The 24,753-nt window shown below is 34.6% G+C and overlaps 1 protein-coding gene across 1 annotated transcript in view; it reads right to left on the bottom strand.

Moving 5' to 3' along the window:
- Window positions 1-305: 305 nt before the first annotated feature.
- Window positions 306-24,753, bottom strand: part of C2H14orf39 (chromosome 2 C14orf39 homolog) — a 56,977-nt gene continuing 32,529 nt past the window's right edge. Inside the window, exons 14-17 of the mRNA XM_003924398.4 lie at window positions 23,508-23,686; window positions 21,537-21,681; window positions 6,456-6,513; window positions 306-1,377 (exon numbers count right to left, since the gene is read on the bottom strand). Of these exons, the coding sequence (XP_003924447.3) occupies window positions 1,175-1,377; window positions 6,456-6,513; window positions 21,537-21,681; window positions 23,508-23,686 (585 nt within the window). The 3' untranslated portion in view covers window positions 306-1,174. The remainder of the gene's footprint in view (window positions 1,378-6,455; window positions 6,514-21,536; window positions 21,682-23,507; window positions 23,687-24,753) is intronic.

The raw sequence follows: 24,753 nt of genomic DNA, 5'->3' as shown, positions 1-24,753 counted from the left end.
TATACATCCCAATAGGGTATCAAAAGATTTTTCTAGTCATATGTTAAGGTCTTCTGGGGAGAGCTGGGCAGGCCTCCTAAGCTGAACTGAAAAATGGCTTGAGAAGTAGAGAAAGAAGACTAGCTTTGGGTTTTTATGGTAGTTAGCAGGTGGGGCTGGCTGAGGGCTCCCATATGTGGTTTGAACTTCCTACTGGCACCAAAGGAGGGAGCAACCATACTTTCTGATCAGCTTGGCCAGATATTGAGCAGAAAGGGGAAAGAAGAGGTTAGATTTAAAAATCCATCAACAGTCACATCAAAATATGAAGTCAAACTCTTTATTACTTGATAACTAGATATAGCTAATTTACAAAGCACAAAATACAATGATACTGAGTGAAATGTTTATAGAAGTTCATCAAATGTTAAATATCTTCACTTAAGCTATATAACTAATTGACAAATACTAAACATAAAAAATAAAAATGAAATTGTTTATTGAAGGAGGCAAATTTTTAAACGTTATTCAAAAAATGTTTAAGCAAAAAAAATATATTAACAGGATTACCACCAATACAACAATCCAGTTTTCAGAAATTACTCTGGCCCTTGACATTTCATTTTGATCCATTGAAGGCATTAGCATAACTCATAATGTTAGCATTTTACCATGAGTCACGTTAGAAGCAAATAACACAGATTTTATGTTACTAACATAAATTATTTGAAATCATTATTACAGTACCACTCTAGATACTACATGGTGAAGCTGAAGTGAAACCCAATATATTTAAAAGAAAGTTTTAGTAGCTAAAGTACACTTCAGCACTAATTCTGCAGTTGCTACTGCAGTTCTTGTTCTTATCAAAGTACCTACAATACTACCAGAAAAGGAGAAGCAGGCCTAATATTTAAAATAAAGATTAATAAAAAAGCATCAAATTCTATTAATAAAAGTTCTACCTGAATGAAGACAGCTCACAAATCAAAACCAAAAAATAATGATTAGTTAATAGCACACACAAAAATCAAAATATTCAATACTTCAATATTTCAATAAATGTAATCAAACAATGTAACCATTACGGCTTTAATCAACAAAAGAAAGTAGTCTTCATGTTTTAAGGAATAATGTAAATGTATGCCCTCACGACTACAGAACAGTAAAATAATTCAAGGAACTAACGACTAGCTCAAAAAAAAGTAAACTGTGTTGTATTTTGTGAGGAAGATGAAAAACCTTTTAAAGAAGAAGAAGGTATTGAATTTTGACTCTGTCCAAATGAAAATGGAAAACTAAAATCATCTTTTCCAGCTCCAAATGTATGAGATGAAGTGTCTGATGGAAAAGAAAATGTAAAGCCATCTCCTCCTTCTGGCTTCTCAAATAAGTTTCCTAAGGAAGATAAATATTACAATATCATGCTCTTCATCTTATTTAAAATTTTTATAACCTACTGAATTATAGCATACTGCATACAATAAATATGGTTAACACTGAATCATTCATCTATTTAGCAGGTATTTAACTGTATTCCTCTTAAGTGCGAAGCATTGTCCTTGGTACTATGAAGGTTAAAACAGACTCAAACTTAAACTTTACTTTCAAATAATTTGAACTCTAGTATATAAAGAACGAGTATAAAAAGTAAAAAGTAGAATAAAACAGCGCAAATGAAGAGAATAATACAGAGGCACAGAAACAGACATGCATAGGATGTATTAGAGTAACAGAAATCTATTCAGCTTAGCAGGAGCAGTGAGAAATAATAAAGATGTATCGAATGGAAATAATTAACGAAGATGAGGATGGAAAGACTGCTGAATGTCCCGCTATGGAACCTGGACTTTATTTAGTAGATAACAAGAATCCATTGAAGAGTTTCAAACAGATATATGACGTGATTTGAACTGCTTCGTATTACTCAGGAGAGAATAGGTATAAAGGCTGGAACAGCAGAGTCTAGAAGTGGGACTAAGCAAAATAAAATAAAAGTCTACTGTCCAGTGAAGAGACACTGAAAGGCTGACCTTATCTATGATCATAGCAATGGTAATGGAGGAAAAAGTGCTGGATCTGAGAGATACTGTATAAGTTAAACTTATTCAACTATTATTTATTGAGTCACTACAATATACTGTTCATGGCATTGTTCAAGGAAACTGACAGAACATTAAAAAGAGTTCTATAGTTTTAAAAGGAATTTTAAAAATATGCTTTAAATGTAGCTCTGGTTGATAGAGCCCAGAATTATCATTAAGGAAAAATAGTATTTCATTTATTATATTAACAATAAAATTATAAATAAATGTATTTTCAACATTCTAATTCTATTTTAAAATCAATTATCATTAAATAACTTTTAATCTACAGTAATCAAATATGTACTTGAAACAAGTCTTTTACAATATGTTTTTATATAGGATTAATCAAATAGCATATTAAGCAAAATAATTCACTTTGCATCACTTTGAATGCTTCATATATTTTTGAACTTTCAGATATTTAATAAACTTTATTTTTATTTTCAAACATCTCAATTATTTTGCCCTAAAAAGAACTGAGCCAACTAGCAGTAAGATGGATGGATGGATGGATGGACAAACAGATGGATAGATGGACAGACTGACTACCAGATATGTGTATTCTTTCTCTCTCCCTTTCTCACTTTATTTTTTTGACTATGTGTATTTCTCAGTACACATCCATAAGACTTAGTGAAAAATAGGTATAATGTAAACACAGATCCAAAAGAACTAAAATATGAAATTTCTCTTCAAATAAATGAATCTGATTTGTTTTTAATTTCACAAGAAGTTCATATGAGGTCTTAACAAAACTCATATGATCACTGCAAATAAAAGAATACATTACTGTGCAAGGCAGCATTATAGGTGCTATGGGGGATTCAAAGATACATTTAAAAATCCCTGCCCTCAAAATATCTGTGATCTAGATGAGATTTTATATATAATTATAAATAATCATAGTGGGTAGAATGCTAAAAAGTATAAAAAAGAAGAGATATTCAGAAAAGTGAGGGAGAGATTTTTTTTTTGAAAAATAAGGTTGAGGGGATAAATAAAAGGTTTTGTGGAAGGTAATTCTATCTTGAAATATAGAAAGAGACAGAAGTTGGGGATTACAAGAGGAAAAAAACAGGTAAGAAAGTGTGGGCATACTTGAGACACACTGAGTTGCTGAGTCTGACCAAAGCACAGGTTATTCTTATAAGATAAAAGACTTAAAAGATATGTTGGGGAATGAATAGAGATTGGTTAATGAGTACAAAAATACACTTAGATAGAAGGAATAAATTCTAGTATGGAATTTAAGAATAAGTTCTAGAGCAGTAGTATGGTTTACAAGGATTTATAGTATATTTTGACATAGCTAGAAGAGAAGATTTGTAGTGTTCCCCACACAAAAAAAGTGATAAATGGCTGATGTGATAGATATTCTAATTACCCTGATTTGACCATTACACATTGTATGCAGGTATCAAAATATCACATGGACCCCATAAATATGTACAACTATATACCAATAAAAAACAAAACAGGTAGTTGGAACTAAATTAGAAAAGTAGAAGCATAATATGATAGTCAGTGGGGGAGTCACTGAAGGTATCTGATTAGGGCCAGGGACATGGCCAACATTATAGGCACTGAAGATTAATTGAGCTGTGATCTATAGGTAAACTAAAAAACAGAAAGCATCAATCAGGATGTTATTGTAACAGTCCAAGTGAACAGTAAAACTCTGAAATATAATGGTTTCAATGAAAATAGAAAATAAAAATAAATATTTAAGAGAGAGAACTGATAAAACTTGATGACTAGTTGAATGTAGTAACAGTTACAGGGAAAGGTTAAAATTGTTACTATGTTCCAAATCTTCAGAGCCAGAATAATGGTGATGCCATTTATGGACGTCAGGAGAGCAAGTTTGATTTCAGCTACACTGAGTTTTTAATGTCAAAAGAGATTTAAACTATACAATCAGAAACAAAGTCCTAGAATTTAGAATTCAGTGCAGCAAGATATAAATTTGGTCATTATCTGTATCATATCTGGAAACACTGAAGTGAATGAGTGTCAAATGAATGAGAGTGTCAAAAAAGAGGATGTGGGCTGGGTGTGGTGGCTCAGATGCTGTTTACAGGTGCAGTGCCTATAATCCCAGCACTTTGGAAGGCCAAGACGGGTGGACGGGCTGAGGTCAGGAGTTTGAGACCAGCCTGGCCAACATAGTAAAACTCTGTCTCTACTAAAATACAAAAATTTGGCTCGGTGTGGTGGCATGCACCTGTAATCCCAGCTACTCAGGAGGCTGAAGCAGGAGAATCACTTGAACCCCAGAGGCAGAGGTTGCAGTGAACTGAGATCATGCCATTGCACTCCAGCCTGGCAAATAAGAGCAAAACTCTGTCTAAAAAAAAAAAAGAAAAGAAAAGAAAAAAGAAAAGCGGATGTAAATAAATTTAAATTTTTAGATGGTAGACATTTAAAAAATGTCTGTAATTGGTAGATTCCTTCTGATCTCATAGCATTAAATACCGTTTATAAAAATTACAAAATCTGTGTCTCCATCTCATTGAATTCCAAATTCATATGTACAATTTCCTACTTTACTTTCACTTAGGTATCTAATAAATAAGTTTTTCAATTAAAATACTTTCTAAATGAAACTCCTGGCTCCTCAATCTCAAATTACTCTTACAGCCTTCCATATTTCAATAAATGGCAACTCCATTCTAAATTATTCATGTCAAAACCATGGCACAATCCTTGTTTCTCTCGCTCTCAATCCTTCTTATATCCAGTCTATAAGCAAATTCTTCCAGCTCTACTTTCAGAAAACTTTGTAACCAAAATCTGACATCTCATCACTTCTACTGCCATCAGTTCTCACTTTGTATTATTTTATAGCTTCCTGATCATTCCCTGCTTTTGCCCTTGTTTCCATACAGGCTGTTCACATAGTAGCCAGAATAATTCTTTTAAAACCTGTCAGGTCATTTCAGTCCTTTACTTAAAACCTTCCAGTGGCTTCCCATCACACTCAGAAAAAAGCCCTCAAGTTCTTAATGATCTATAGGTCCCACATGGTTTGCTTTCCATTCACCTCTTGGATTTAATCTCCCACCAGTCTATCCTTCCTTATTCCATTCAAATCATACCAATTAAACTACTTTTCTATGAACATACTGAGTATGTTCCCATTTCAAGACTTTTTTGCCCGTTGCTTGGAACACTTTTTCCAGTAGCTTGTATCTGCATCTCATTCTGCTGAATGCTTATTTTTGGTGATGCCTTTCCTGACTCCCTTGCAATATAGCAATCACCTTCCTGATCCAAGTATTCCCTGTTTCCCTTACTCTTCATTACTTTGCTACATAGTGCTTATTACCAACAATAAGTAAAGAATTAACATGAAGCCTGGGCAGATTCGGGCCCACCTGGAAGAATGACCTTGGAGCCTACCTCCCACAGCACTGTTTTCTTAGAAAACACAGAATTAAGGTAAAATGTAGAATGTTATATTTATCTAGTCTGCTGTGTGAGGTTGCACCTGAATTAGAGGAGTTATGAGTTAGTATAAATGCCTTGGGCTTCATGACTAGAATAATATAAAGGATCGGTGTGAAATTGAAGTTACAGCTCTCATGTGTCAAGGTGACCTACATGCAACATGCCTTTTGTCCATAGCAGCCTGACATGTTCCTTGGGTTGCGGTGGCAAAAGAAAGGGCATTGCTTGGTTAGTTGGTGATCCTCTCAATGAAACCAAGGATGCTGTATTTACCATTATGTCTTTTCCTGTATCTTTCTATAGCATAAAGATAATATTAGATTAAAAATCATAATATGTGAGTCTGACTATTCCAGCCCATAACAACTGATGTTTAGTGTATTATCTGATACATTATACATTGATTTACTTGTCTATTTTCAGTTTCTCCCACTAGAACATAAGCCATATGAGAATTTTTCATTCTTGTCCACTGTTCTACCACCAAAGCCCAAAAGCATACCTGATATAAAATATAATACATATACACATTTATATTCATATGTTGAATGAATTAGTCAATGAAAGGAAAAATGAAGAAAGAATATTCAATAAAAATTATCAAAGAGAGAGAAGGAAATCCAAAACTTACAGAAAAAAGATGGAAAATAACCAACCATATCAATTGCTGCAAAGAGTCTTAATATGATAATAAACACAAGATGCCCATAATGTTTAATAATTGAGAGGTCAGTAACCTTGGAGAAAGCAAATTTTAGTAGAGTACTGAGAGAAGCTAATTGCTTTAAAAAAGAAAGAAAAGAAAATGAGTGAGTAGTGCAGAAGTAACAGTAATTTATAATAAATAAATTTAGCACCTAAGAAAATCAGTTAGAGAAATTCAATACTGCACTAAAAAGTTAACATGTTTTTAAATGTAGAAAACTTCAAACAACTTACCAATTTCTTGCTGTGATGACAGAGGATTTAGATTCCTTGCAGAATAATGTTCATTAAACTAGAAAATAATTTACATTAAATATTACTTGTGAAATCAGTAGGACAGTATACATACTTGAATTTAAAGCCTAGTTCTTCTAATACATAGACTTAAAGTAAACATATGGTAACTTTATATAGCACATTCTTACACTAAAAAATCTGTCTTCAAAACCTGTTATTTACTTATATTAAAATAAGATCTATTGCTTTTATTCTGCCAAAATACACTGTAGTAAGGATAGCTCCCACTTTAGAATATTAATATGATCTTTTGCTTTATTCTGAAGGCCTATAACAAATCAGGTTCTTGATATTGCTTTTTTGCCTATAAAAATAACAGGAAGTGGATAGCTTCATGCCAGTTCAGATCAAGTTTTGCTGCCAAAAGTCTATTTTCTCAATAAAACAGGCTTTTAAAAAAAATGAGATCATGACGGCATAGTTTTCTGCCCACTTTTTTTCCCCTTCACATTGCATGGTGAGCATTTGTCCATGTCGTTATTCTCCTAAAACATGACTCCGTGGCACTATAATATTCTTCCAAATAGACACACAAACAGTTTTAACTATCCTTTTATAATGGGCATTTAAGTTGTCCCAGCTTTGTTTCTTATATGAAAGTCATACCCGAAGAAACACTGTTATGCACAGATTCATGTTTCTTTGACAATTCAACAGCTATAAAGAAAGCTGTTTTCTTATAGATTTTATAAGCCACTTGAATTTCTTTTTCAGTGAATTATCTATTTGCCAAATAAACTTTGCTCATTTATCTATTAAGAGAGTAATTATTTCCTTATTGGTACATACAAGCACTTTATACTCTAGAGATGTTAATTAATTCTTTGCAATTTTATTGCAAATATTTTATATGTTCGTCATTTTGCCTTTAAAATTTTTTAACATATGGAAGTTAAGATTTCATATGTAATCAAACCCAATTATTTTCTTTTGCTTCTTCTTCCACTGTTTTCATGCTTAGAGAATCCTTCCTCTTAAGGTCTGGTATTTACCGATATTTCCTCTGAAATATGTTGTGGTTAACATTTTCTCACATAATTTAATGCATTTGTAATTTCTATTGACTTACAGTGTAAGATGAGTGCCTAATTTACCCCTATTAATGTGTAGTCAATCATTATCACATTATAAAATCTTTGGCTTCAAGACTTTCTAGCCCATACATCCTTAAAACCATTATCATATCTTTTATTACTCTAGCCTAATAGGATGTTTGAATATTTAGAAAGGAAGTTTCCCTCTGTTTCATAACATTTAGAAGTTATAATTCTATCCTCTCTTTCATTCCTAATACAGGGATTTTATCAATTTTGTCAATTATTTTCAAAGAACCAACTTTAACTTTGTTAATTTTCTCTATTGTTTGTTTTTCCATTTCACTGATTTCTCTTATTATCTTATTTCTTCATTCTGCTTACTTCGGATTAGCTTAGTTCTTCTTTTTCTAGTTTCTCAAAATGAAACCTTAGGTCACTGATTTTAGGCCTTTCTTCTTTTTTGTTAATTATGTAATTATTAGTTAAATTATTTAAAGCTATCATTTTGCTCTGGCTTTGGCAACATCCCACAATTTTTGATAGGCTGGATTTTATAATGTGATAATGCAGTTTAAAATCTTTTCTAAAAGAGAACTCACTGCCTTGAAGGGAAGGACACAGTCCTGGCAGAATTCATCATGTGCTGACTAAAAAGCCCTTGGGCCCTGAATAACCAGCAGTAACACCTAGGTAGCATGTTGTGGGCCTTGGGTTCTGACAGGTGCTGGCTTCAGTTGTGACCCAGCACATTCCAAGCTGTGGTGGCTATGGTAAGAGACCCTATACGTTTAAGAAAAGCAGAGGAAAAAAGTAAAGGGCATTTTATCTTGCATACTAGGTACCAGCTCAACCACAATGGGGTAGAACAAGGAAGATCTTGGGGTCCCTGAGTCCAGGCCTAGGCTCTTGGGCAGCATTTCTGAATCTGCCCTGGGCCAGAAAGGAGCCCACTACCCTGAAGAGTGAGTCCCATGCCTGGCATCATTCACTGAAGAGTCCTTGGGCTTCAAGTGGACATCAGCAGTGCCTTGCAGACCCCCACCATGAGCTGATGGTGGCAGGGTCCACAGGGAAAGGCTCCTCAGCCTGTGGAAAGGGAAGGAAAAGCAGGAAGGACTTCGTATTGTGGTTTGAGTGCCAGTTTAGCCAGAGTAGAACAGAACATTGAACAAATTACTAAGGTTTTTGGCTCTAATCCCAAACTCCCAGACAGCATCTCTAGACCTGTTCAGGGCCAGAAGAACTAGCCACCTTGAAGGGAAGAACACAAACCTGGCTGGCTTCACCACCTGCTGATCACAGAGCCCTAGGGTCTTCAATGAACATAGGTGGTAGCCAGGTAGTGGTTACAGAAGGCCTTAGGCAAGACTCAATGCTGTGCTGGCTTCAAGTATGAAGTATGACCCAGTGCAGTCCTAGTCGAGATGGCCACAGGGATGCTTGCATCACACCTCTCCCAGCTCCAGGCAGCTCAGCACAAAGAGAGAGGCTCCATTTACTTGGGAGAAAGCAAGGGAAAATAAAAAGAGTCTCTGCCTGGTAATCCAGAGAATTCTTCCAGATCTTATTTAAGACCACCAAGGCTACACCTCTCTGAGTCTACAAAAACCACAGGGTTATTGGGCTTGGAGCCCAAGTCCCTTTAAATACTTGGAAAGCCCCCTCAAGAAAGACAGGCACAAACAAGCCCAGACTACAAAGACTACTACAATAAATACCTAATTCTTCAATGCCTAGACACCGACAAACAACAAGCGTCAGGATCATCCAAGAAAACATGAACTCGCCAAATCAACTAGAAAAATCACCAGGCACCAATCCCGGAGAAACAGAGATATGTGACCTTTCAGACAGATAATTCAAAATAGCTGTTTTGAGGAAACTCAAAGAAATTCAAAGTAACAAAACAAGATATGCAGAATTCTATCAGATAAATTTAACAAAGAGATTTAAATCATTAAAAAGAAACAAGCAGAAATTCTAGAGTTGAAAAATGCAACTGGCATCTGAAGAATGCATCAAGAGTCTCTTAATAGCAGAATTAATCAAGCAGAAGAAAAAATTAGTGAACTTGAAAACAGGCTATTTGGAAATACACAGAGGAGATAAAAAAAATAAAGAAGTGTGAAAAAGAATGAAGCATGCCAACAAGAACTAGAAAATAGCCTCAAAAGGGCAACTCTAAGAGCCATTGACCTTAAAGAGGTGATAAGGAAAGAGACAGGAGTAGAAAATTTATTCCAAGAGATAATAACAGAGAACTTCCCAAACCTAGAGAAAAATATCAAGATTCAAGTACAAGAAGGTTATAGAACACCAAGCAGATTTAATCCAAAGAAGACTAGTTCAAGTCATCTACTACTCATATTCTCAAAGGTCAAGGATAAAGAAAATAAATAAATAACATACAATGGAGCTCCAATTTTTCTGGCAGCAGACTTTTCAGTGGAAACCATATGGGCCAGGAGAGAGTGGCATGACATATTTAATGTGCTGAAGAAAAAAAAACTCTTACTCTAGAATAGTATATCTGAAAAAATATCCTTCAAGTATGAAGGAGAAATAAAGACATTCCCAAACAAATAGAAGCTGAGGGGTTTCATCAACACCAGAACTGTCCTATAAGAAATGCTAAAGGGAGTTCTCCTATCTAAAAGAAAAAGATGTTAACCAGCAAGAAGAAATCATTGGAAGGTACAAAACTCACTAATAATAAGCACATAGAAAAACAGAATAATACTGTATCATAATGTGTAAGCTACTCTTGTTTTGAGTGGAAAGACTAAATGATGAACCAAGCAAAGATAATAACTACAACAACTTTCCAAGACATAGACAATACAGTAAAACATAAAGAGAATCAACAAAAAGTTAAAATGCCAGGGGATTAAGTAAAAGTGTAGAGTTTTTATTAGTTTCATTTTTGCATATTTGTTTATGCAACTTGTTAAGTTGTCATCAGTTTAAAATAATGGGTTACAAGATAGTACTGGCAAGCCTCATGATAACTCAATCAAAAAACACACTATGGACACATCAAAAATAAAAAGCAAGAAATTAAATTACACCATCAGAGAAAATCACCTTCACTATAAGGAAGACAGGAGGAAGGCAAAAAGGAATGAGATCCTGTCATTTGCAACAACATGGGTGGAACTAGAGGGCATGAGGGACTCCTCCCTAACTTATTTTATGAGGCCAGCATCATCCTGATACCAAAACTTGGCAAAGACTCACACACAAAAATAAACATTTTGGGCCAATATCCCTGATGAACATCCATGCAAAAATCCTCAATAAAATACTGGCAAACCAAATCCAGCAGCACATCAAAAAGCTTATCCATCATGATCAAGTCGGCTTCATCCCTGGAATGCAAGACTGGTTCAGCACACATAAATCAATAAACGTAACACATCACATAAACAGAACCAATAACAAAAACTACATGATTATCTCAATAGATGTAGAAAAGGTCTTCGATAAAATTCAACACCCTTTCACACTGAAAACTCAATAAACTAGGTATTGATGGAACATATCTCAAAATAATAAAAGCTATTTATGACAATCCCACAGCCAATATACCGAATGGGCAAAAGCTGGAAGCATTCCCTTTGAAAACCAGCACAAGACAAGGATGCCCTCTCTCACCACTCCTCCTATTCAACATAGTATTGGAAGTTCTGGCCATGGCAATCAGGCAAGAGAAAGAAAAGGTATTCAAATAGGAAGAGAGAAAGTTAAATTGTCTCTGTTTGCAGATGACATGATTATATATTTAGAAAACCCCATCATCTTAGCCCAAAATCTCCTTAAGCTGATAAGCAACTTCAGCAAAGTCTCAGGATACAAAATCAATATGCAAAAAATCACAGGCATTCCTATACACAAGTAATAGACGAGCAGAGAGTCAAATCATGAGTGAAATTTCATTAACGAGTAATGAAATTTGTAAGTTCTATTCCTATTGTATTCTCTCAAGAGAATAAAATACCTAGGAATACAACTTACAAGGCATGTGAAGGATCTCTTCAAAAAGAACTACAAACCACTGTTCAAGGAACTAAGAGAGGACACAACAAATGGAAAAACATTCCATGCTCATGGATAGGAAGAATCAATATTGTGAAAATGGTCATACTTCCTGAAGAAATTTATAGATTCAATGCTATCCCCATCAAGCTACCATTGACTTTCTTCACAAAATTAGAAAAAACTAGTGGGTGTTGAACAATGAGAACACACAGACAGGGAGGGGAACATCACACACTGGGGGCCTGGGGGAGTCGGGGACTAGGGGAGGAATAGCAGGGGGTAGAGGGATTGGGGAGGAATAGCATTAGGAGAAATATCTAATGTGGATGATGGGGTGATGAGTGCAGCAAATCACCACCATGGCATGTGCATACCTATGTAACAAATCTGCACTATCTGCATATGTATCCCAGAACTTAAAATATGATAAATAGATCTGTTTTAGTTCTTTGTAAATTCTAGATATCAGCCCTTTGTCAGATAGGTAGACTGCAAAAATTTTTTTCCCATTCTATTGGTTGCTGATTCACTCTAATGACTGTTTCTTTTGCCATGCAGAAGCTGTGGAGTTTGATTAGGTCCCATTTGTCTGTTTTAGCTTTTGTTGCCAATGCTTTTGGTGTTTTGTTCATGAAGTCCTTGCCTACACCTATGTCCTGAATGATTTTGCCTAGATTTTCTTCTAGGATTTTTGTGGTGTTAGGTCTTATGTTTAAGTCTTTAATCCATCTGGAGTTAATTTTAGTGTAAGGTGTCAGGAAGGGGTCCAGTTTCTGCTTTCTGCACATGGCTAGACAGTTTTCCCAACACCATTTATTAAACAGGGAATCCTTTCCCCATTGCTTGTTTTTTTCAGGTTTGTCAAAGATTGGATGGTTGTAGATATGTTGGCAAAGTATATGAACAGACACTTTACAAAAGAAGACATACATGAAGCCAACAAACATGAAAAAATGCTCATCATCACTGGTCATTAAAGAAATGCAAATCAGGAGAGAGATCCAAGATGGCTGATCACTAGCAGCTCGGGATTGTAGCTCCCACTGAAAGCGCAAAGAAGGAGAGGACGCCACACCTTCACATGAATTCTTGTTGCTCACGCACCAGGAGATTCCCAGCGGAGGAGCCCCACGGGTCGCCAGCGCGACTCTTGTGACCGGCGAGGCGGTTTTGCCGGCGCCTCGGAGCGTCGGTTCTCAGTGCAGAGTCGGAAAAGCACCCTCAATCTTAACGCTGCTGATTTAGTCGGTGCAGTGGGTTGCTCAGATTTCGGCGCTGAGAATCAGTAAGTCGGACGTCCACTCAGAAACCCAATTACAAAGACGGTAATTATAAAGACCACAGATGGATAAATCTACAACGAAGGGAAGAAAACGGTCAAAAAAGGCTGAGAATACCCAAGATCAGAGCGCCTCTTCCTCAGCAGGGGATCCCAGTTCCTCATCAGCAACGAAACAAGGCTTGATGGAGAACGAGTGTGTTCCAATTACAGAAGCAGGCTTCAAAACGTGGATAATAAGAAACTTCTGTGAATTAAAAGAACTTGTTATAACACAATCCAAAGAAACTAAGAACTTTTAAAAAAGGTTTGACGAAATGTCAACAAGAATACAAAATTTAGAGAGGAAAATAAGTGAATTGATGGAGCTGAAAAACACAATACGAGAACTACGTGAAGTATGCACAAGTTTTAACAGCCGAATTGATCAAGCAGAAGAAAGGATATCAGAGGTCGAAGATCAACTCAATGAAATAAAACAAGAAGACAAGACGAGAGAAAAAAGGATAAAAAGGAACGAGCAAAGTCTCCAAGAAATATGGGACTATGTGAAAAGACCTAATCTACGCTTGATAGGTGTACCTGAATGTGACGAAGAGAATGAATCCAAGCTGGAAAATACGCTTCAGGACATTATTCAGGAAAATTTTCCCAGCCTAGTAAGGCAGGATAATATTCAACTCCAGGTAATACAGAGAACACCACAAAGATATTCCTCAAGAAGAGCAACTCCAAGGCACATAATCGTCAGATTCACCAGGGTTGAAATGAAGGAGAAAATACTAAGGGCAGCCAGAGAGAAAGGTCAGGTTACCCACAAAGGGAAGCCTATCAGACTTACAGCAGATCTCTCAGCAGAAACCCTACAAGCCAGAAGAGAGTGGGGGCCAATATTCAACATCCTTAAAGAAAAGAACTTTCAACCCAGAATTTCACATCCAGCCAAGCTAAGCTTCACATGTGAAGGAAAAATAAAGTTTTTTGTGAATAAGCAAGCACTCAGAGATTTCATCACCACCAGGCCTGCTTTGCAAGAGCTTCTGAAAGAACCACTACACATATGAAAAGAACAAACAGTATCAGCCTTTCTAAAAAAATTATCAAAAAGAGCATCAATATAATGAAGAATTTACATCAACTAATGGACAAAATAGCCAGCTAATGACAGTATTAAACTCACATATATTATTATTAATTCTAAATTTAAATTGACTAAATCCCCCAATCCAAAGACAGGCAATTTGAATAAAAAACTAAAACCCATCAGTATGCTGCATCCAGATCCATCTCACATTCAAGGATACACAAAGACTCTAAACAAGGGATGGAGAAAGATTTACCAACCAAACAGAGAGCTAAAATAAATAAATAAAAAGCAGAAGTTACAATTAAGCAACAAAGATCAAAAGAAGCAAAGAAGGACATTATATAATGATAAAAGGATCAATGCAACAACAAGAAGAGTTAAAGATCCTAAATATATACGCACCCAATACAGGAATACCTAGACATACAGGACTTATAAAGAGACTTAGACTCCCATATAATAATAGTGGGAGACTTCAACATTAATATTAGACAGATCAATGAGACAGAAAATTAACAACGATATTCAGGTCTTGAACTCAGATCTGGAACAAGTAAATGTAATTAACATTTATAGAACTCTCCACTTTAAATATACAAAATATACACTCTTATCAGTACCACATCATATCAATTTAGAAGTTTAAATGAAATCTTGGTTGGCTCCTTGTTTGTTATTCTCTTCCCTCATTTTCTTTCATGTCTCCATTATTAAGGACAATTATAGGCATACCCATATTTAGACTGCATTCTAGCCTGGACAATAAAGCAATACCCCCATCCTCTCTCCCTCTTCCTCTTTCTCTTTCTTCCTCTTCTTTAAAAAAAAAAAAAAAAAAAAAAAAAAAAAAAAAAAAAAAGAAATGCAAATCAAAACTACATTGAGATACCAAGGATATGAACAGACACTTTACAAAAGAAGACATACATGAGGCCAACAAACATATGAAAAAATGCTCATCACTGGTCATTAGAGAAATGCAAATCAAAACTACATTAAGATACCATCTCACACCAGTTAGAATGGTGATCATTAAAAAATCTGGAGACAACAGATGCTGGAGAGGATGTGGAGAAATAGGAACACTCTTACACTGTTGGTGGGAGTGTAAATTAGTTCAACCATTGTGGAAGACAGTGTGGTGATTCCTCAAGGACCTAGAAATAGAAATTCCATTTGACCCAGCAATCCCATTACTGGGTATATATCCAAAGGATTATAAATCGTTCTGCTATAAGGACACATGTACACGAATGTTCATTGCAGCACTGTTTACAACAGCAAAGACCTGGAACCAACCCAAATGCCCATGATGATAGACTGGACAGGGAAAATGTGGCACATATACACCATGGAATATTATGCAGCCATCAAAAACGATGAGTTCGTGTCCTTTGTAGGGACATGAATGAACCTGGAAACCATCATTCTCAGCAAACTGACACAAGAGCAGAAAATCAAACACCACATGTTCTCACTCATAGGCAGGTGTTGAACAATGAGAACACATGGACACAGGGAGGGGAGCACTACACACTGGGGTCTGTTGGGGGTAAGTGGGGGAGGGATGGGGGATGGGGAGGTGGGGAGAGATAGCATGGGGAGAAATGCCAGATACAGGTGAAGGGGAGGAAGGCAGCAAATCACACTGCCATGTGTGTACCTATGCAACAATCTTGCATGTTCTTCACATGTACCCCAAAACCTAAAATGCAATTTAAAAGATTTTAAAAAAATTTAAATAAAAAGATATTTGATACTGAAAAATATATATATAATAAATAAATTAAAAATAATAAAATAAAAAATATTAAGTAGAAAAAAAACTACTTTAAATTTCATATGGAACCAAAAAAGAGCCTGCACAGCCAAGACAATTTTAAGCAAAAAGAACAAAGCTGGAGGCATCATGCTACCTGACTTCAAACTACACTACATGGCTATAGTAACCAAAACAGCATGGTACCAAAACAGATATATATATAGACCAATAGAACAGAACAAATGCCCATCAATGATAGACTGGATAAAGAAAATGTGGCACATATACACCACAGAATATCTTTAAAAAAGATGAGTTCATGTTCTTTGCAGGGACATGGATGAAGCTAGAAACTATCATTCTCAGCAATAATCATCAGCCACGGAAATAACACCCCACACCTACAACCACGTTATCTTTGACAAACCTAACCAAAAAAAAAAAAAAACAATGAGGAAAAGATTCCTTATTTAATAAATGGGTTTGGGAAAACTTGCTAGCCATATGCAGAAAATTGAAACTGGACCCCTTCCTTACCTCTTATACAAAAATTAACTCAAGAGGGATTACAGACTTAAATGTAAGACCTAAAACCATAAAAACCCCAGAAGAAAACCTAGGCAATACCATTCAGGACATAAGCATAGGCAAAGACTTCATGACTAAAACACAAAAAGCAATGGCAACAAAAGACAAAACGGACAAATGGGTCCTAATTAAACTAAAGAGCTTCTGCACAGCAAAAGAAACTCTCATCAGAGTCAACAGGCAACCTACAGAATGGGAGAAAAAATTTTGCAATCTATTGATCTGACAAAGGGCTAATATCCAAAATCTACAAAGAAAAATTTACAAGAAAAAAATCAAACAAGTCCATCAAAAAGTGGGTAAAAGATATGAACATAAGCTTCTCAAAAGAAGACATTTATATGGCCAAAAAAACATATGAAAAAAAGCTCATCATCACTGGTTATTAGAGAAATTCAAATCAAAACCACAATGAGAGATCATCTCACACCAGTTAGAATGACGATCATTAAAACGTCAGGAGACAACAGATGCTGGAGAGGATGTGAAGAAATAGGAATGCTTTTATACTGTTTGTCAGAGAATAAATTAGTTTGACCATTGTGGAAGATAGTGTGATGACTCCTCAAGAATCTAGAACCAGAAATACTACTTGATAAAGCAATCCCATTACTGGACATATACCTAAAGGATTACAAATCATTCTACCATAAAGACACATGCACATGTATGTTTATTCCAGCACTATTTACAATAGCAAAGACTTGGAACCAACCCAAATGCCCATCAATGATAGACTGGATAAAGAAAATGTGGCATATATACACAATAGAATATTATGCAGCCATAAAAAAAAGATGAGTTCATGTTCTTTGCAGGGACATTGATGAAGCTAGAAACCATCATTCTCAGCAAACTAACACAAAAACAGAAAACCAAACACTATATGTTCTCACTCATAAGCAGGAGTTGAACAATGAGAACACGTGGACTCAGGGAAGAAAACATCACACACCGGAGCCTGTTGGGGGTGGGGGACTAGGGGAGAGATAGCATTAGGAGAAATACCTAATGTAGATGATGAGTTGATGGGTGCAGCAAACCACCATATAGGCACCAGTATACGTATATAACAAACCTGCATGTTCTGCACATGTATCTCAGAACTTAAAGTATAATAATTAAAAAAATAAAGAAGCCAGGCACAGAAAGACAAACTACATATTCTCACTTATTTGTGGGATCTAAAATTCAAAATCATTGAACTCACAATCTCAAAACAATTGAGACAGAGAGTAGAAGGATGGTTACCAGAGGCTGGGAAAAGTTGGAGGGTTTGGTATTGGGGAGAGGTGGGGATGGTTAATGTACACAAGAAACATAACAAGAATGAATAAGATCTAGTATTTGATAGCACAATAGGGTGACTATAATCAAAATAATTTAATTATACATTTTAAAATAACTAAAAGAGTATAATTGGATTGTTTGTAAGACGAAGAATAAATGTTTGAGGTAATGGATACCCTAATTCTCTATGATATGCTTATTTCACATTACATGCCTGTATCAAAATATCTCCTGTACCCCCATAAATATATACATCTACTATGTACCCACAAAAATTAAAAATAAATAATAAAATCTTTTCTGATTTATCTCATGATTCCTTCTTTGATCTATGGCCTACATATTTAGGATTTTCTTAGATATCACATTGAGTTCTAATTTAATTCCACTGTGGTCAGAGAACATACTCTGATTTCAATCCTTTTAAATTCATTAAGACTAATTTTATGGCCCAGAATATGGTCTATCTTGCTGAAGGTACCATCAGAACTTGAAAAGAATATATATGCTGCAGTTGTTGGGTGTGATGTACTATAAAGGTCAATTAGATCAAGGAGATTGATGACGTTATTCAGATCTTATTGAAGATCTTTGCTATGAAATGTCCCTCTCATGTCTAGTAATATTCTTTAAGACTACTAGAAATGATACTAATATAGCCACTGTGACCTTCTAATACTTAGTTTTCATGATACATCATTTTCCATCTATTTATTGTCAACCTGTCTTTGACTTTATGTTTAAAGTATGTTTCTTATAGATAACTTTTATTTGGGTCTTTTTTTTTCTCCATCTTTACAATCTTTGTCTTTTAATAGAGTGTTTAGCCCATTCACACAATGTAATTATTAAAAAGTACATTATTTGGTGTAAGATTTATTTGTATTATGATTTTTTTTTTTACTCTGTGTGTGTGTGTGTTTTTTTTTAACTGTTCCTTCTTTTCTGCCTTTTTGGATTAAAATTTTTTAAATTTCATTTTATCATCAATCTTATTTTTTAATGTTTTCTTGGTTATTCTTGACCACTTTCCCCCAGGACACTTATTAATTATTTTGCCAATCTCCTTCCCCAGTCCCACCACCACAAAAATAAAACAAAAAATTAAAGATAATCTTGCCAGGATTCCAATTAGATTTCAATTGGACTATATTTATAAATTATATTGGGAAGAAATTTATCTTTACAATATTTTCTTCCTATACAAGTACTGCACGTGTCTATGTATTCATTAACTTTTTTCAGTAGTTTTATAGTTTTCTTTATTTAAAATGTATATTTCCTGTTAAAGTTATATACATGCATTTTGCATTCATGTTATTATGGTAAATGTGAATTAAGTAGCTATAGTCTATTTTCATGCCCAGTATACTCCTAGGAATTTCTTGTTTTTAAAGTAAGCATTTAAATAAAAAATGAGACAAAAGTTGAAGATGTAAAATACTATAGCATGTATAGTACTATATCACCCATCAACAAATCTGTAATTTCAACAATTTAATGTAATATCAGAGATATACAAATAAAATATTCTAATCCACATAAAATTGGGTAAATGTGATTAATTAAAATGAGCAATAACATTATGACTTATATCACATTGATATTTATGTAGGATTATTAAGTGGTTGGTACTTTTCTAAGTGCTTTATGTGTATAAACTCTAATATTCACAAACCCTATGATAATAGTTATTATTTCATTTTATAGATGAGGAAACCAAGTCACTTACCCCAAATCCCACATCTGATACAAACCTAAGTAGTCTGGCTTCAGAGTCTAGTTTTAACCACTATACTGTATTGTTTCTACTTTTTGAATAAAGCATGTCTGAATTTTCAGCTTTAATTTCTAAATATAGAAATAAGCACTTTATTTCATATCACTGAGCAGTGAAAACTAATATTAGGTCTTTTAAAATTAACCAATGATAATGCTGCTATGTATACACAAATAATTGAAAAGACCAATTTATAACGTGGAACTTTTTTTTGTTGTTGTATTTTAGGTTCTGGGGTACATGCAGATCATGCAGGATTGTTGCATAGGTAAACATATGGCAATGTGCTTTGCTGCCTTCATCCCCCCATTATCTATATCTGATATTTCTCCCCTTGTTATTTCTCCCCACCCTCCCCACCCCTCTCTTAGCCCCCCACAACTGACCCCAGTGTGTGATGCTCCCCTCCCTGTGTCCATGAGTTCTAATTGTTCAACACCCACCTATGAGTGATAATATGTGGTATTTGGTTTTCTGTTCTTGTGTCAGTTTGCTGAGAATGATGGTTTCCAGACTCATCCATGTCCCTATTAAGGACAAAAACTCATCATTTTTTATGGCTGCATAGTATTCCACAGTGTATATGTGCCACATTTTCTTTATCCGGTCTATCGTTGATAGACATTTGGGTTGGTTCCAAGCCTTTGCTATTGTAAGCAGTGCTGCAGTGAACATATGTGTGCATGTGTCTTTATAATAGAACAATTTATAATTCTTGGGGTAAAACTTTAGGCCAATATCCATGATGAACATCAATACAAAAATCTTCAATAAAATACTGGCAAACAGAATGCAACAGCAAATTAAAAAGCTTATTCATCATGACTAAGTAGGCTTCATCCTGGGTATGCAAGGCTGGTTCAACATAAACAAGTCTATAAATGTAATCCATCACATAAACAGAACCAAAGACAAAAACCACATGATTACCTCAATAGGTGAAGAGAAGGCCTTCGACAAAATTCAACAGCCCTTTATTCTAAAAAGACTCAAGAAACCAGGTATCAATGGAACGTATCACAAAATAATAAAAGCTATTTACAACAAACCCACAGCCAATATCATACTGAATGGGCAAAAACTGGAAGCATTCCCCTTGAAAACCAGCACAAGGATGCCCTCTCTCACCACTCCTATTCAATATAGTATTGGAAGCTCTAGCCAGAGCAATCAGGCAAGAAAAAGAAAAAAAAAGGGTACTCAATTAGGAAAAGAGGAAGTCAAATTGTCTCTATTTGCAGATGACATCATTGTATATTTAGCAGAGCCCATTGTCTCAAAATCTCCTGAAACTGATAAGCAACTTCAGCAAAGTCTCAGGATACAAAATCAATGTGCAGAAATCACAAGCATTTCTATACACCAATAACAAACTAACAGAGAGCCAAATCATGAGCAAACTCTCATTCACAATTCCTACAAAGAGAATAAAATACCTAGGAATACAACTAACACAGGATGTAAAGGGCCTCTTCAAGGAGATCTACAAACTCCTGCTTAATGAAATAAGAGAGGACACAAACAGATGGAAAAACATTCCATGCTCATGGTTGGGAAGAATCAATATCATAAAAATGGCTATACTGCCCAAAGTAATTTATAGATTCAACGCTATCCCCATCAAGCTACCAGTGACTTTCACAGAACTGGAAAAAACCACTTCAAACTTCTTATGGAACTAAAAGAGAACCCACATAACCAAAACAATCCTAAGCAAAAAGAACAAAGCTGGAGGCATCATGCTACCTGACTTCAAACTATGCTACAAGGCCACAGTAATCAAAACAGCATAGTACTGGTACCAAAACAGAGACATAGACCAATGTGGAACATTTTTTACATTGAGAATTCTAGTTTGTCTGAAAGTTAGACATATCAACTATAAAGTCAAACTCATTTTTTAAACTGCCTTTAACTGCAGTTTGAATTATCCCTAGCCTGAGATCCTTTTTTCATGAACAGATATCAATATGAGTCATCTGAAGTTGAAAACAAAAAGGTAATAGGGAACTTTGTCATACCATAAATACTCAGAATTTTTAAAAAATTGCTTCTGTTGATACTCTGCCCCAAGATAGTTTTGTATTAAAGAACTAAAATTACTCAAAGTTCCAGAGCACAATTTTTATAAATAAAACTTTTAGCTTTGCATATTACCTGATCTGATGAGATTTCTGTATCAAATACAGAAGAATCAAATAAATTTAATCCAGGTGATCTGGAAGTATAACTCATTAGAAAGGAAAGTCCAGGGGATTCCTTTTGTGTTTGAACTTCAGGTACTGCATTTCTATTTCTGTTACTGAGAAATAAGAAATCATCAACATGTTAAAAAATCTATTATTAAACACTGAATACTGGTAAGCATCATAAGCAATAGCATAGAGGTGATAATTAGCATAGTAGGGAAATGTAGGAAGTAGTTATTGAAGTGACAATCCTATGGAGAAAGGATTATATGAAGTGGAGAATAATGTTAAATAAAGTAGAACAATCAATTTGGGAATAATAGCTATGAAACCCTACCTTGAATTTACTGTCAGACTCTATTCTAGGTTATTCCATAAGCATAACTTACATATTTCTCACAAGTACCCTATGAAATAGGTGTCATTACTATTATTTCCATTTTACAGTAGGGAATATTGAAGCATAGAAAGGTTAAATGATTTTCTTAAAAGAATAATTAGTGTCAGAAGTGGCATTTGAATGCAGCAATCTAGATTCAAAGTCCAAACCCTTAACCTTGACACTGTGCTGTCAAGATTTTGAATGCCAGTTACAAGATTTTAGTGCTGATGAGAAGCCAGCCATTACAGTGCTATATAAGGAAGTTAAATTATAATAAGATTTGGAAAAAATAATTACACAAGACAGCTTATATCAGTGGTTAAAAGCATGGATTCTATAGCCAGAATTGTTTGGGCTTAAATTTCTATTCTAACATTGATTAATTGTATCATCTGTTATTCTGTTTCCTCTTCTGTAAAATAAAGATAATAATGTACCTACACCTAACAAAGTTGTTGTGGATATTAAATGAGCAGTATTTATAAAACGCCTAGAGCGTTGCCTTGCATAGTTTGTTAAGTGTTTGTTAAATTTAATAGAAATCTGATGATATTGCCATAACTATCTCTATTACCATGAATGAGTCACTTAACTTTACAGATCATAGTTTTCTCATCCATAGAGAGAGGTTTTAACATATGAGCTCACATTCTATTACAGTTCTCAGGTTTGATGAAGAGTTCCATTTTTAATGTGCTATGCTTGAGCCAACAGCATGATATTCAAATCTATAACTCTTACTAGCAATTTAAAATAAGGAAGTAGAGCACAGGTCTGATGTAAAACATCCCTGATGAAGTGAAATCTGCTTGACATATACCTCAGAGAAACCTCAGGGTTCAGTGTTAGGGAAGAGAATGGACTAAACAGAAAGGTTAAATGCAGCACTATTTTCTTGGCTCCAAACTACAAATCTGTGGTTTCCAAAGTTTAATAATCATGTTAGAGATATTTATGCCTAAAGAGCTTGCTTAATAGAAATGGCAAGTCTTGCTTCAAACACTACAACAGATGAAGAAATGACTGATGGAACGTTAGCTGATGGTAAGACTATAATCTGCCATATGTGACAGTAGCTTTTCAGCCTGACATGTTGGGAGGAAATAGAGTCTCACTATGTTGCGCAGGCTGGATTCAAACTCCTGGACTCAAGGGATCCTTGTCACTTAGCCTCCCAAATAGCTAGGACTATAGGCACATGCCACTATGCTAGGCTTAGCTTGACATTTTAATTTTTTTTTATCCTTTGGAAAAAGCTTAAGTCTACATACTACTGCTGTATAAGTACTTGGGACTTAGGTCATCTTCAGCTAAATGTTGCAGGAAGATGGGGAAGAGGATCTATGAAACAAGAACATTGAAGTGTTAATAATTGTTAAAACAGGGTGATGGGCAAATGGAAGTATATTATATTAGTCTTTATCTTCTCTGTATGCCTGAAATACTACATAATAACTTGTTAAAGTTACAGGTACTAGGCATTTTACTATTCCTATCAGTTATTTATAAAATTCAACAGACAGATAATTTAACAATAATTATTAATTAAAATCCTACATTTCGAATGGGGGGGTTTTAGGAAACTGCATTTTCCCCAAAGTTTCAGGTGTTTTCACAGCTTCAGGAGTTCCTAAAAATATAGGAATTTCAGACGTTCGTGGAAAATTCTCAGCTCTCTCTTCTACTTCGTCACTATCATTTTCTGTTGGCTTCCCAAAATGTTCAGTATATACAGCCTGCAAATTCAAAGTAACAGAAAGCTATAAAAAAAAATGCTGCTGCATAAATGAAATACATAAAAATGCATGAGGTGAAAAATACCTTATTAATCCATGATGTTAACATTTCATAGGCAAAGTAAGTGAAATAAGAATAACTGGGGAAAGCGATACTAAAACATATATCAAAATAGAGAAAAACAAATATTTATCCTATTTTTCTTTTCCTTCCAGTTCCATCTTCCACTCCTACCTGAAAAAGCAAATGACAGCCAGAACATATTGGAATTGATGAAAAAAATGATTAGGAATGATTTTTCTTTTAAAATTTCTTTAAAAATTTCAATATGCTCTTTGGATGAAGAATTATACATGCTTCCTCCTTGAAAGTGAAAAGTGATTTACTTTTCAGCAATCTTGCTCTTATTGATTAATTACATTTTCACACTTTTTTGACTTTATAAATCTGTTATGCTACTTCCTCTACAATAATTAAGATTCCAAATATTAATTTTCCTTTACATCATTTTGTAGGATAGAGATGTGATTTATCATATATACTTGTTATGCCAAATCCCATTACAGAAATAATTTGGGTCCCTTCATCAAAAAAATTAAAATGTTCTTATTACATGTATTTCTTTACAGCAAAATACTACTTGTTGTTTCTCTTATTTTAACCTTTAATAGTTAGATTGAACTTAATATACATTGTTTACATTTATCATCAGTAAAGTATTCCACTATTTAAATAATGCTTTCAAGATACTTTTATGGCAACCACTGCTCTTGAATTGCTGTGATGAATCATTCAATCTTACCAAACAAAATTATTTTCATTAATCATGATTTAGTTGTGGTCAATGTATGCTGTCACTTACTAATCATAAATTTTTGTATATGCTTTTTAATTTTTAAAAAATTATTGATGCATAATAGTGTACATAGTTTTGGGATACATGTGATAATTTAACACATTCATGTAATCAATAAATATCAAATCAGTGTACTTGGATATCCATTACCTTAACACTATCACACTATCCATCACACTGTCTTTTCTTTATGCTAGAAACCTTGAATTA

This window comes from Saimiri boliviensis, chromosome 2 (assembly GCF_048565385.1).
Source record: "Saimiri boliviensis isolate mSaiBol1 chromosome 2, mSaiBol1.pri, whole genome shotgun sequence".
NCBI classification, from domain to species: domain Eukaryota; kingdom Metazoa; phylum Chordata; class Mammalia; order Primates; family Cebidae; genus Saimiri; species Saimiri boliviensis.
Note: the sequence above shows the minus strand (reverse complement) of the source record. Positions and strands in the feature narration are given on the sequence as shown.